At 65.0% G+C, this 13258-nt stretch overlaps 1 protein-coding gene across 1 annotated transcript in view; it reads left to right on the top strand.

Moving 5' to 3' along the window:
- The first annotated feature begins 1533 nt into the window (after nt 1-1533).
- SND1 (staphylococcal nuclease and tudor domain containing 1) overlaps nt 1534-13258 on the top strand; it is a 133448-nt gene continuing 121723 nt past the window's right edge. Inside the window, exons 1-4 of the mRNA XM_065049418.1 lie at nt 1534-1722; nt 4634-4783; nt 6713-6833; nt 10447-10525. Coding sequence (XP_064905490.1) covers nt 1648-1722; nt 4634-4783; nt 6713-6833; nt 10447-10525 — 425 coding nt within the window. The 5' untranslated portion in view covers nt 1534-1647. The remainder of the gene's footprint in view (nt 1723-4633; nt 4784-6712; nt 6834-10446; nt 10526-13258) is intronic.

Genomic DNA, 13258 nt, shown 5'->3' with positions numbered 1-13258 from the left:
GAGCCACCAGGCTGCTGGTGGCCCATGGTCACAGCCAACACGTGGGGCGGCGGGGACCCGCTGTGCACCCTGAAACTGGCCCAGCGCCCCCATGCAGGAGTGGCTGAGCAGGGGTGAGGGTCCCCGTTCTCCTCCCCTTTTTCCCCAAAACCGCTGCCTGGGAGGTGGCAGGAGCTGCTGGACCCCCGGCAGCCCTGTGATTCTGCCTCAGCACAGGGGGTGCAACAAGGGGGGGGTGACCCTGCACTCCCCCAAGCGTGGCTGGTGGCACTGGGGGAGCTGGGGGGATGCCAGGAGAGACAGAGCTGCTGACGGGGAAGGTAGGGGGGCAGCACGGGGAGCCCACACTCCACTAACATACTGGGGGACCCCCATCTCCTAAAGCCCATGGGGCTGTGCTGGGGCGCCCCTGACCTCTCCATGAGACCGTGCTGGGAGAGCCTGGACCCCCTCTGGAGAGACCCACAACCCCCCATGAGGCCGTGCTGGGGGAACCCCTGCCCCCATGGGGCTGACCTGTGGGACCCCTGGGCCCTGACCCATTCGTGGGACCGTGCTGAGGGACCCCCTGCCCCGCAATGGGGCTGCGCTGTGGGACCCCCGGACCCTTCGTGGCACTGCACTCGTGGGACCCCCGGACCCGACCACGCCGTGGGGCCGTGCTGGGGGAAGCCCTGTCCTGCCATGGAGCTGAACTGTGGGACCCCCTGCCGCATGGGGGACTCCCGGTGCCCCTCTCTGCCCCGGTCGGTCGGTCCCAGTTCTCCCCGGTTCCTCTTTCCCCGCCCCAGTCGGTGGGTCCCGGTTCCCCTTTCCCCGTCCCGGTCGGTGGGCTCCGGTTCCCCTTTCCCCGCCCCGGTCGGTGGGTCCCGGTTCCTCTTTCCCCGTCCCGGTCGGTGGGCTCCGGTTCCCCTTTCCCCGTCCCGGTCGGTGGGTCCCGGTTCCCCTTTCCCCGCCCCGGTCGGTGGGTCCCGGTTCCCCTTTCCCCGCCCCGGTCGGTGGGTCCCGGTTCCCCTTTCCCCGCCCCGGTCGGTGGGTCCCGGTCCCTCTTTCCCCGTCCCGGTCGGTGGGCTCCGGTTCCCCTTTCCCCGCCCCGGTCGGTGGGTCCCGGTTCCCCTTTCCCCGCCCCGGTCGGTGGGTCCCGGTTCCCCTTTCCCCGCCCCGGTCGGTGGGTCCCGGTTCCCGGTTCCCCTTTCCCGCCGGCGGGGCGCTGCGCGCACGCGGGGCAGGCGGTGCCGCCCAGGGGGCGTGTCCCCGTCCTGGCCCCGCCCTCCGGCGGGAGGCCACGTGGGAGCCCGGGCGGCCCTTTGCCGACGTGTCCCTGGCGCCGCGTGCCCCGGAAGTCCCGCCCTTCGGCGCGGGGCGGGGCCTCCCGTGACGTCACTCCCCATCGCGGCTTCTCGGGCCGGTGCGGCAGCGCCGCGTGTCGCCATTGGCCGGGCCGCGAGGGGGCGGGGCGGGGCGCGCGGCGGAACGGGCCTCCCGTTGGCCGTTGGCCGCGCGGCGGGGCGGGGGCGCCGGGGAGGCCCCGCCCACCCGTACCGCGGTGCCGCTCCGCCCATCGCTCCGCCCCGCGGCTCCTTCCGCGCTCGCCCCGGGCCCGTCCGCTCCGTCCGCGCTCGCCCCGTCCGCCGCCCCCACCCCGCCATGGCCTCCGCGGCCGCTCCCGGGCAGGGCGGCTCCGCGCCGCCGCTCACCGTCCAGCGCGGCATCGTCAAGATGGTGAGAGCTCTGCCGCCCGCCGCGACCGCCGCTCCCCGCGGGCCTCCCGCCGCCCCGTGTGCCCGCCGGTGCCCGGGACCCCGCAGCCCCCGCCGGTGCCCGGGACCCCGCAGCCCCCTCCAGTACCTCTTCCCGCTCCTGTTTCCCGTGCCGGTAACTGGGACCCCCACCCCCCCCGCAGCCCTGTCCGGTGCCCGGGACTCCCCTCCGCTCCCCGGAACCTCGTGCTCTGTCCCCGGCGCCCCCCCGCGCTTTCCGGTGCACCGTGCGCGGGGCCCATGTGCTGCCCGCGGCCCCGGTGCTGCTTTTCCCCACGGCCGGTAGCCCGGGGACCCCCCGCTGCACCCCGGGACCCCCCCAGGCGGGGGTGCTGGAGGGGGCAGTGCCCGGGGCCCCGCACCCCGTCCCGGGGCCAGGGCTGGCCCGGGGGGCCCTACAGTCCCACCGCCCCGGTGTTCCCCCATGTACCGGGGGTGGCCCCGGGGGCCAGTGGTCCCGCTGTGCCCCCAGCCCAGAGGAGGCTCCGGGATTCCCGTGACCAGGGACATTCCCTGGGGTCCCCACCTGCTGCTCTCCCTCCTCTTCCCCAGCCCACGGTGTCTCCACAGGAAGGACCCAGGGTCCCCAAGACCCCTGTGTCAGGTCCCCACGTGTGCTGGGAGACCTGGGGGTGAAGGTCGGGGTCCCCGTGTACCCTTGTGGTGCCCCGGTGAGGATTTGGTGGCAGGTGCTGCTCCCCGGTCGCCTACAACTGCGGTCGCTGGTTGTGTCACTCGTGTCGGTGGCATCTGGTCCCGCTCTCCACGTGTCTGCATCGAGCCGGGCTCTTGTGCCAGCGCCGTCCCAGCTCCTGTCATCGTCCCCGTGGCCCAGCACTGCTGTTGTCACCTCTTTGCCCAAACACAGGGAGTTTTGTCCCCAAATACAGGTTTTTCCCAAGGTTACAGGTGACCCCTCAGGCTGTGAATACCCCCGCTGCCACCGGAGTGGGACCCTCGCTCGGGCCGTCACTTCACCCCAGAGCCCTTTGGGGACACTGGAGCTTTGGGGACACTGATTTGGGGATGCTGGAGCTTTGGGGACGCTGATTTGGGGACACTGCCTTCCCCCTGCTTTAGCTCACTGGTGGCATGGGGACCCCTTCCCATCACCTCCTGCCACCTCATGCCCGAGCAGCAGATTTTGGGACGCTTGGGGACAGACCTCGCCAGCTGCTTGTGCCAGCTCCGTCCGAGGGGACGCGGCTCCGCTGCATGACTTTGGGCAGGGTGGTTGGTGCTGCCGGCTGTGAGGGCCACATGCCACCCTGGTGTCCCCTTCCAGGGCCAAAATCTTTGCCCGGGGGCACCCTGGAGAGCTGCGGGTCCCCGGCTCCCCGTGGTCACTGTGCCTTGCTTCCCATTCCTGGCACTGCTGTTGTCCCTTTGTGTCCCCAGGCTGCAGCTCTGGCGCTGGCCGTGCTGGCAGGACCCTGGTGCCACCCCCTCCTGCGCCCAGGGCACGTCTCTGCCGCAGGAGCCGGGTCTGTGTGCCCCATGTCCCTGTGCTGTGCCCCAGCCTTGGCACATCCACCGCGCTCTGGGCTCAGCCTGCACTAAGTACAGCTTTTAGAGCCGGGTTTAAGCCTGGTTTAAGCCCAGCTGTCTCTGACTGGGGCACTAGGCAGCACTTTGTCAGCTAGGGGTGCTTTGGGGGGATGAACCCCGGGTTCTGGGACCATCTCCCGCTCCTGTTGCTGCCCGAGCTCGGCCAGAAGCTGCTGCCATAGAGGTGCGTGTGGTCCCCTGCCTGGGGAGCGGTGACACGTGCTGTGGCCGCTCTGTGAGCAGCGACAGGGGACACAGGGGCCACACGCCCACCCCGAAGCGCTCCGTGCACCCCTGGAGCGCAGAGCAGCGCTGCTAACAAACCCATCCCGGGACCCAGGGTTCGTACCAGTAACGGGAATAAATCAGTTACAGCACCTGGCGTGGTTCCCCACGCCCTATAAATTTAAGATTAAGGTTAATTACAGCGATGGAACCTCTAAGTCCTTAAGTAGGGAGCACTGAGCCTTTGCTGTGGGATCTCTCTGTGCGCGGCTCAAGTTTAATTTAAGCTCGATTCCCAGTGGCTTGCGCGGCGTGCCGGTCTGTGCCGCGGTGCAACCAGAGCCTTGGTGTCGGTGTCTCGGGGCTCGTTTTGGCGCAGCTCGGCGTCCCTGGCGCTGGGACAGGGGACGGATCCTCTGGCTTTGGGACGCGCTGGGAGCACCCCGGGGATTTCGGTGGGCGCCCAGCCAGGGCACGTGCTGCAGTCCAAGCCGGAGGTGTTTCCGCGAGCGCTCGGGCGGCAGCGATCCCGCGCGCGGGGAGCCAGCGCCGATCAGAACGGGAACAGGGCGATCCCCGGCACGCTCGTTGGGCCTGGCCCAGAGCCCGGCTTGGCAGCTGGAGCTGGAGCCGGTCCTGCTGATGCTGTGGTTTGCGTGTGGGTGACCTGGGGTCTCGTAGGGGGACAGAAACCCGAAATCCGGTGCGTTTTGCAGGGTGGGATGATGCCGGTTGCTGTAATTGAGGTGGGTGCAAGGTGGAGAGGTGCAGTTGTTTTTGGGGATTCTCCCAGCAGTTTTCTCCATAGGGGTTGATTTATCTGAGCTCGGTGCTGTCACTCGCCCTGTGTCCGCCCCGAAGGAGGGGACGGTGTGTTTGGCGGATGCCGCTGTGACGATGCTGGTGCAGAGCTCAGCTCCATCCTGCATCTCCGAGGAGGAGACCTGGGCAACTCCGGACCCTGCCAGCCCAGGAGGAGTTGTGCCGAGTTTCCCGTGCCTGGGGAACGATCCATCCCTGGAAGTCTGTCTGTCTGTCCGCTCAGCATCGCCTCTTGCCAGGGCTGGGGACCCCCCTGTGACCCCTCTTTCTCCCCGCAGGTGCTGTCGGGCTGTGCCATCATTGTGCGCGGGCAGCCCCGGGGTGGGCCCCCCCCCGAGCGCCAGATCAACCTCAGCAACATCCGCGCCGGGAACCTCGCCCGCCGCGCTGGCGCGGGGCAGCCGGACGCCAAGGACACCCCGGACGAGGTGGGTACCCCGGGAGCGGTGCCGCGCAGCCCCCTGCCCCGGGGGCCGTGGGGGGAGCAGGACGGGGGTGTCCAGGCTACTGGCCCAGCCCTGCAGACGCTGCAGTCTCGGCTCGGCCATTGCAAGTGGCATTGCCCATTCCCAACCTGCTGCTGCCGTCCCGGGGGGCGCAGGCGGCTCCTTCCCCACCAGTGCTGCCCGGCTCAGGGACACGGGGGTGCTGCAGGGGCAGGAGGAAAAACAGTCCCTTCAATAGTCCTGTGAGAGATCTGGCCTTTTGGGACAAATTTGGGACAATTTTGGGACAAATTGCATAGAATCACAGAATCTTTTAGGTTGGAAAAGCCCCTCAAGCTCATGGAGTCCAACCATAACCCACCCTGTCCCTGCCCCATGTCCTGAGAACCTCATGTCCGTCTGTCCAGCCCTCCAGGGCTGGTGAGTCCAGCACTGCCCTGGGCAGCCTGTTCCAATGCCCCACAGCCCTTTGGGGAAGAAATTGTTCCCACATCCAACCTCAACCTCCCCTGGCGCAACTTGAGGCCGTTTCCTCTGCTCCTGGCGCTTGTTCCTGGGGAGCAGAGCCCGACCCCCCTGGCTCCAAGCTCCTTTCAGGCAGTTCAGAGATCAGAAGGTCTCCCCTCAGCTCCTGTTCTCCAGCTGAACCCCCAGGTCCCTCAGCCGCTCCATCACACTTGTGCTCCAGCCCCTCACCAGCTCCGTTCCCTTCTCTCCACTCGCTCCAGCACCTCAAGCTCTTTCTTGGCGTGAGGGGCCCAGAACTGCCCCCAGGATTGGCGGTTTGTCCTCCCCAGGTCCCAGCACAGGGACGGTCACTGCCCTGGGCCTGCTGGCCACACCAGTGCTGGTCCCAGCCAGGATGCTGGTGGCGTCTTGGCCACCTGGGCACATGCTGGCTCATGTTCAGCCGCTGGCACCAACATCCCCAGGTCCGTTTCTCCATCCTCACACACGTGCCCAGGGCAGTGTGGCATCCCCTGCCATCGAGGAGCCGGCAGCCTGGGCAGGTTCTGCAGCACCCGAGGAGGCTGCCGGTCCCTCCAGGCTCCCTCTGCCCAGCTCTGCTTGCCCAGAGGGGTGATGGGGGGTTGGTTTGTCAGGGCGGTTGCAGGCAGGGCGGTTGCAGGCAGGACAGTTGCGGGCAGGGCGGTTGCAGGCAGGGCTGCCTGCACCAGCAGCAGGTGCAGCGGTTTGTGTCGGAGGGAGCCCAGCCCCGGCCACCCATCCTCCCAGCCCCGGGGGTGGTGCTGAGCGCTGGCGGCTAATTGCTCTCCTTGGGGAGTTTGTCTATTCTAAACGCTGCTTCAGCCTTTAAATGTCACTCTTTTATAAAAAAAATTACGCCTGTCAGGTTTGCTAATTGTTTATGAGCACGTCGTGTTCTCTCCTCCGGACCGCGTTCCCCACCCACCCGCTGCAGCGGAGCGGGCTGAGCTCGCCGGGGCCCCGGCGGTTCCTGCCGCGGTGCGGGGAGGTGCCGGGGGGTGCTGGAACCCCATTACCCAGCCAGGCACAGTCACCACAGCCGGTCCTGCTCTGCTCCTTTGCCACGGGCACCCCCGCAGCCGTGGGCAGGAGTTGGGGGCACCTCCATGTGTCCTGGGGAGCTGGGGCTGCTCCAGCCCCCACCTCACTGCTGCCCCGGAGCCTTTCCCGGGCTGGCGGGGCTCGCTGTGCTCACAACCGGCTGGGAATCCAACCATGAGCCGTTTGGGGGGGCAGAGGGAGAGGGAGGGGGTGTTTGTCCTGCAGGGTGACAGGGTGGGTTCCTGTGCCAGCTCCTGGGCTGCAAATAGACTCCTGGGCTAGAGCAGCGCATGGGGAGGATACAAGTCCCCAAGGTGGGGGGCTCTGGGCGTCCTTGGCTGCGTTTGACCCATCGGCTCATCTCGGCTTCTCTCCCTCCAGCCCTGGGGGTTCCCGGCTCGCGAGTTCCTGCGGAAGAAGCTGATCGGGAAGGAGGTTTGCTTTACCGTGGAGTACAAGACGCCACAGGGCCGGGAGTACGGGATGGTGTATTTGGGGAAAGGTGAGTGCAAAGGGGGCGGTCGGGCTCCTCAGCGCGCGGTGGGGAGCGTGCGGTGCTCGCAGCCGCGGCACTGCCTGCGCGGGTGGGCTGGGGTGCGCTGTCAGCAGCAGAAGGATGCGCTTGGGTGAAGCACCAGTTTTTGGAGGGGAGTGATGTCCTGGTGATGCCGGGGCACGGCCGCGCTCTCCGGAGCTGCAGCCGCTGTGCTGCATGCAGCACGTGGATACGAGTTACAGCATGGAGTGAATTCCCCCAGGTTTTCCTCACCGCCCCTTTTGTTGTTATAAATCCCTTGCCCGTCTCTGGCTGGTTGAAAGCCCCAAAGGACCCGGCTCACCAATGGCCCCTGTGGACGTGCCGGAGCGCCGGGAGCCACCCGGCCCAGACGCTGCGCGGTGCGCGCAGACAGCACCGTCCCCGGCTCAGAGCAGCGTGGCCTGTACGGTGCTGGCACAGGTGGCCTTTGGCTGCGGTTAAGTCCCCTCTCGTGACAAGCACGACACCGCGTTGTGCTCTGCCAGGTGCTGCGTCCCCTCTGCCGCCAGCCCTGGCTGGTTTCGGTTCCAGCTGTGCTGGCTGATGCGTTTTTGGGCTCTCACTCCTCGTTGTTAGTCCCCAGCATCACCTGGTCTGTTGAGAGTAACAGGGAGATGAAGTGGGTTATAGAGTCACAGAATAGTTTGGGTTGGAAGGGACCTTCAGGGGTCACTTAGTGCCGCATCCTGCTGCCGGCTGCACCACTGTGCTGGCCTTAGCTCTGGATCAGCCTCCCGTGCCCTCGGGTTTCGGGAAGGGGGACTGGACCCACTGGATGTGGGTTTGCTCCTGGGAGGTGGGTGCTGCTCACCAGGACCCAGCTTGTCCTCCAGTGTCACCTGGCTTAGGGTCACTGGGACAGATAGAGTCACAGAATCATTTCGGTTGGAAGAGACTCTCAGGATCACCGAGTCCAACCATAACCTAACCAAACACTGGTACTAAACCATGTCCTTAACAACCTCGTCTAAACCCCTTTTAAGCCCCTCCAGGGATGGTGACTCCACCCCTGCGCTGGGCAGCCTGTTCCAATGCCCCACAGCCCTTTCTGGAGAGGATTGTTTCTTCACGGGTGCACCGGCACGGGGCAGGGGATGTGCTGAGCGAACCGTCACCTCGGTGCTCACCAGAGAGCTGCTGCAGAGCGGGGACAGCCCTGGGACTGGCATAGCTGGGCTAGGCCCGGGCTGTAGGCCGGGCTCAGGCAGAGCAGCCGCTCTCCTGTGGGGGCTCAGGGGGTGTCTCCTCGCAGCTGAGACGGGGGGAAGGACCAGGTGTGTGCAAGGGGCTGCCGGTTTCGGGTGTGCATCCCCTGGGGTAGCTCTGGGACAGATCTGGGGCTCGGGTGCCCTCATCCCTGTGTCCCTGCAGACTCTGCTGCTGGCAGCTGGGCTGTGTGGGGCCAGGCTGGGGGTGAGCGGGTGCTGTGGGGCAGTTCTGGGCTCCAGATGCTCCCTGGCATCGCTGGGACACTCGGGACCTTTCCTGCGGTGGCAGTGGGAGGTTGGCTCAGGTGACAAACAGCTGGGACGTGCTCACTGCTGCGGATGGGGTTTGTCCTGCAGTCACAGAATCACAGATGGTTTGGGTTAGGGGACCGTCCCAGCCCCCCAGTCCCCCTGCCATGAGCAGGGACATCTTCAGCAGCTCAGGGTGCTCAGAGCCCCGTCCAGCCTGGCCTGGGATGTCTCCGGGGATGGTTCAGCCACCACCTCTCTGGGAACCTGGGCCAGGCTCTCACCACCCTCAGGGCAACAATTCCTTCCTCATGTCCAGCCTGAATCTCCCTCCTTTAGTTTAAAACCATCACCCCTTGTCCTATCACTCCTTGCCCTTGTAAAAAGTCCCTTTCCAGTTTTCCTGTAGGACCCTTTAGGTGCTGGAGGCCGCACTAAGGTCTCCTGGAGCTTCTGTTCTCAGCTGAACAGCCCAGCTCTCTCCCTTGTCCCCAGCAGAGCTGTTCCAGCCTCGGGTCATTCCTGGGGCTGCTCTGGCCCCTGAGGCTGAAAGGCACAAATGAACAATGGCCCAGGGTGCAGGAGGCTCCTCTGGGTCTGTGAGGGGAGCTGCTGGTGACAGTAGCTCTACCTGGAGCCCCTTCCCACCACCAGCCCCTTGTCACTGGTGTGAGGTGACCCAGGGCTGGCTGTATCCCAGCACACCCCAGCCAGCATGTCCCGAACACAACACCCCCACAGTCCCCAGGCTGCCAGAAAGGGGGACGGGGCCCTATGTGCTACCAGATGAGCCTGTACCCCAAGACCATGAGTAACTGGATATCGAAGTTACCCCTGTGCTCATTCCCGAGCTCCCAGTTTGCTTATGGGCTGGGAGACTGGGAAGCCTTTTGGGATGGGGATCCGCTCCTGCAGATTGGAATTTTGGAGAGGTTTTCCCCCCCCAGCAGGAGCCTGGCAGGTCCCCATGGTGCAGCTGGCAGCAAATACACCTCAAAAAGGGGTTTTGTTCAGTGTCACTGCGATCGGCGAAGCCCTCCCTCCCCGTCACCCGCAGCCTCGTCTGCCGCGTTAAGGACTCTCCCGCGTAGGTGTCGTCCTCATTGTTCAATCCCCAACCTGTCACGCCGCGGAGGTGAGAAATGAAGCAGAAAATGTTTCCTGATGAAGTTTGTCAAGGTTTAAACACGATTAATATGGAAGCGCTGCGGCAGCTTCCCTGGTGGCGCTGCGGCAGCTGCTGCGGCCCGGGGCTCCACAGGGGTGCCCGGTTTGGAACGGTGGGTGTTCTGGAGCAGGGGGTGCTCGCCATAGCTTGTGCTGCCAGCTGAGCCAGCGTGGAGCGTTTGGGGAAGGGTGGCGGGCCCTGGCAGCACCCGACACCCCCTCCCCAGCCACCCCCGCTGCTGCTTGGGGCCGTGTAACCCTGTGCTCTCCCATCCGCGGGGGCAGCCGGGCGTCTCTCCTGGGGATTCTACCCAAATCCCTGTGGCCTGGGATCCCCCCGGATTTGTCCTTTGGCTCCTGGTAGCTGTGAACCCCCGCGTTTTCTGCGGAGGTGCCCGTCGCAGGTCGTGCTGACGGCACAGCCTTTGCTGGAAATGCAGAGAGCTGCTTTGGTGATGGGGGGGGATGTCCCCTTCCCATGAAGGTGGCCCTAGGTGACAGCCAGCCTGGCAGCCCAGCAGTGCATCAGGGCAACATGCCACTAACTGAGCCCTGCGATGGGGGACATGGTGTCCCCGGGAGAGCCCTGGGTTTGGGGACACGGTGTCCCCAGGAGAGCCCTGGGTTTGGGGACACGGTGTCCCCAGGAGAGCCCTGGGTTTGGGGACACGGTGTCCCTGGGAGAGCCCTGGGTTTGGGGACACGGTGTCCCCAGGAGAGCCCTTGGTATGGGGACACGGTGTCCCCAGGAGAGCCATGGGCTGTGTCACTCCATTCATCGTGAAGGCCACATGCTGCTGGGACATGGCGCTGGTGACAGGAGCCTTTCTCTCCCGGGTTGCTCCATCTGGAATCGCCTTGGGAATCCTTTCCCAGCCCCAGGTCTGTGTGTCCCCAGGTGTCCCACGCGCCGATGGCTCCTCTCGCTGACTCCTCTCCTCCTCTCTCCACAGACACGAGTGGTGAGAACATCGCTGAGTCGCTGGTGGCCGAAGGGCTGGCGTCGCGCCGGGAAGGGATCCGAGCCAACAAGTACGTATGCGGCTGCGTTCCTGCGCGGCCACGCGGATTCTCTGCGGTTATTTACCTGGCGTGGAGCTGGTTGGGTTCCTTGGCTTGGCCTGGGCACCAGCCCCTCTCCTCAGCTCCAGGTTTCGCAGCGACCGCTGTCCCGGCACGGTGACACCGTGCCTTTCAGGTGGGGTCGTGGATGGGGGCCCAGGTGTCTCCTCTCCCTGGACGCAGAAGCACCAGAGCTGTGGCCCTGGGCTGCAGCAGAAAACCTTCTGAAGCTCTTGGTTGCTGGATAGTAACGCCCGGTGTAGGGTTGAGGTGCTTTAATTCACGCCGGAGAGGTGATGTTGGGGTGTTCCTGCCCCTCATCCTACGTCTGGGTGGTGCGATGCTCATGCTGGTGCTTTGCCACAGCCCTGTCAGGAAGAGAAGCCTGGCCCCGGCGTGCCGGTGTCCCCGGTACCCGCCGTCCCATTCCAGGGGTGCGAGTTGTTTCTGTGCCACTGCTATAAATACCAGCGGGACGCGATTTCCATGCCGGCGCCTGCTGGGCTGGAAGCTCGCCCGTGTCGCTTCCTAACGCTGCTCCTGGCACACTTGGACGCTTTCCACCCCGCGTTTTGGGTACTGCAGCCTGTGCACAGGTACGGTGAGTGTTGCCAGGGGCTTGCGTGGGTTATTTTATGCCTGGACTGGCTGCTGCTGAAGCGCCAAGTCCTGCATACTGCCTGCCCAGGGACACTGTCCCTGTCCTGACCCCTTGGGGAACGTGCTCCCTGCGCGGTGCTGTGTGATCTGGGTGCTGTTGGTAGGTTCAGTAGCTCTGCTGTGGCACGGTTGGGGACACTGCAGGACAGGGACACCCGGGGGAGGTGTGACAGCCCCGGTGCTGGTGCTGGAGGGGCTGCAGGAGCCTCCAGGCTGTGGTGCAGCCGGCAGAGGGGAGCAGCACCGGCAGGGGGGCCTGGCGAGGACCGGTGGTGTTTGTGGGGTGAAGGGGGTTCGGCTGGAGTCGGCTCCCACCAGCCTGTCCTGGTTCTGCGACTCCTGCAGCGAGGGGGAGGGAAGGAGGAAAGTCTCCCCTGGATGGTCACTGGGGTTTGTGCGCTGACCTGTCCTACTGCCTGCTGCAAATGTCATAGAATCACAGAATCGTTTGGGTTGGAAAAGCCCCTCAAGATCATGGAGTCCAACCATAACCCACCCTGTCCCTGCCCCGTGTCCTGAGAACCTCATGTCCGTCTGTCCAGCCCTCCAGGGCTGGTGACTCCAGCACTGCCCTGGGCAGCCTGTTCCAATGCCCCACAGCCCTTTGGGGAAGAAATTGTTCCCACATCCAACCTCAACCTCCCCTGGCGCAACTTGAGGCCGTTTCCTCTGCTCCTGGCGCTTGTTCCTGGGGAGCAGAGCCCGACCCCCCTGGCTCCAAGCTCCTTTCAGGCAGTTCAGAGATCAGAAGGTCTCCCCTCAGCTCCTGTTCTCCAGCTGAACCCCCAGGTCCCTCAGCCGCTCCATCACACTTGTGCTCCAGCCCCTCACCAGCTCCGTTCCCTTCTCTCCACTCGCTCCAGCACCTCAAGCTCTTTCTTGGCGTGAGGGGCCCAGAACTGCCCCAGGATTGGCGGTTTGGCCTCCCCAGGTCCCAGCACAGGGACGGTCACTGCCCTGGCCCTGCTGGCCACACCAGTGCTGGTCCCAGCCAGGATGCTGGTGGCCTCTTGGCCACCTGGGCACACGCTGGCTCATGTTCAGCCGTTGGCACCAACACCCCCAGGGCCTTTTCCAGCCGCTCGTCCCCAGCTGCAGTGTCCACGGGGTTGTTGTGACCCAAGTGCAGGACCTGGCACTCGGCCTTGGTGACCCTCAGACAATTGGTCTCAGCCCATCGATCCAGCCAGGCCAGATTTCTCTGTGGAGCCTCCTGCCATCCAGCACATCAACACTCCACCCAACTTGGTGTTACCTGCAAACTTAAAATCACAGAATCACAGCTGGTTTGTGTTGAAGGGCCCTTCACAGCTCCCCCAGTCCCCCTGCCATGACAGGGACATCTTCAGCAGCTCAGGGTGCTCAGAGCCCCGTCCAGCCTGGCCTGGGATGTCTCAGGGATGGTTCATCCACCACCTCTCTGGGAACCTGGGCCAGGCTCTCACCACCCTCAGGGCAACAATTCCTTCCTCATGTCCAGCCTGAATCTCCCTCCTTTAGTTTAAACCATCACCCCTTGTCCTGTCACAACAGGCCATGCTCAGAAGTCTGTCCCCATCTTTCTTTTTGGCCGCTTTGACGTCTGGAAATGCTGCAATGATGTCTCCCTGGAGCTTCTCTTCTTCAAGCTGAACACCCCAGATTTCCTGAGGGTGTGCTCACTCCCCTTGCCCAGATCACTGATCAAGATATTATCTTCACATAATGTCTCCTGGGACTGTGGTGGCCAGGCAGGACCTCGGTTCCTCTCCACTTGTCGCTGCTTTGAGGCCATCTGTCCCCCCAGAGTCCCCTCCCTGGCCATCCCTCATGCAGACGGTTCCGCGGTGGCTCCAGCCCCCCACCTGCTGTCGCGTGTCCCCTGGGGCAACCTGGGCATCCCCATGGGGACCTTCTGGTGGCTTCATGCTCCTGGGGTTCAGCTGTTCACTCCTGTGAGTGCACCCATGGGGAGCCACCTGGTCACCCGAGACCTGCGGTGACAATGTGGCAGCTGGAGCGCGACGTGGGGCCCCCAGGGTGGCGATGCCACTGCCACCGGTT

Source organism: Columba livia, chromosome 1 (genome assembly GCF_036013475.1).
Source record: "Columba livia isolate bColLiv1 breed racing homer chromosome 1, bColLiv1.pat.W.v2, whole genome shotgun sequence".
NCBI lineage: Eukaryota > Metazoa > Chordata > Aves > Columbiformes > Columbidae > Columba > Columba livia.
The sequence above is the reverse complement of the archived record's forward strand: the minus strand, read 5'-3'. Positions and strand labels throughout refer to the sequence as shown.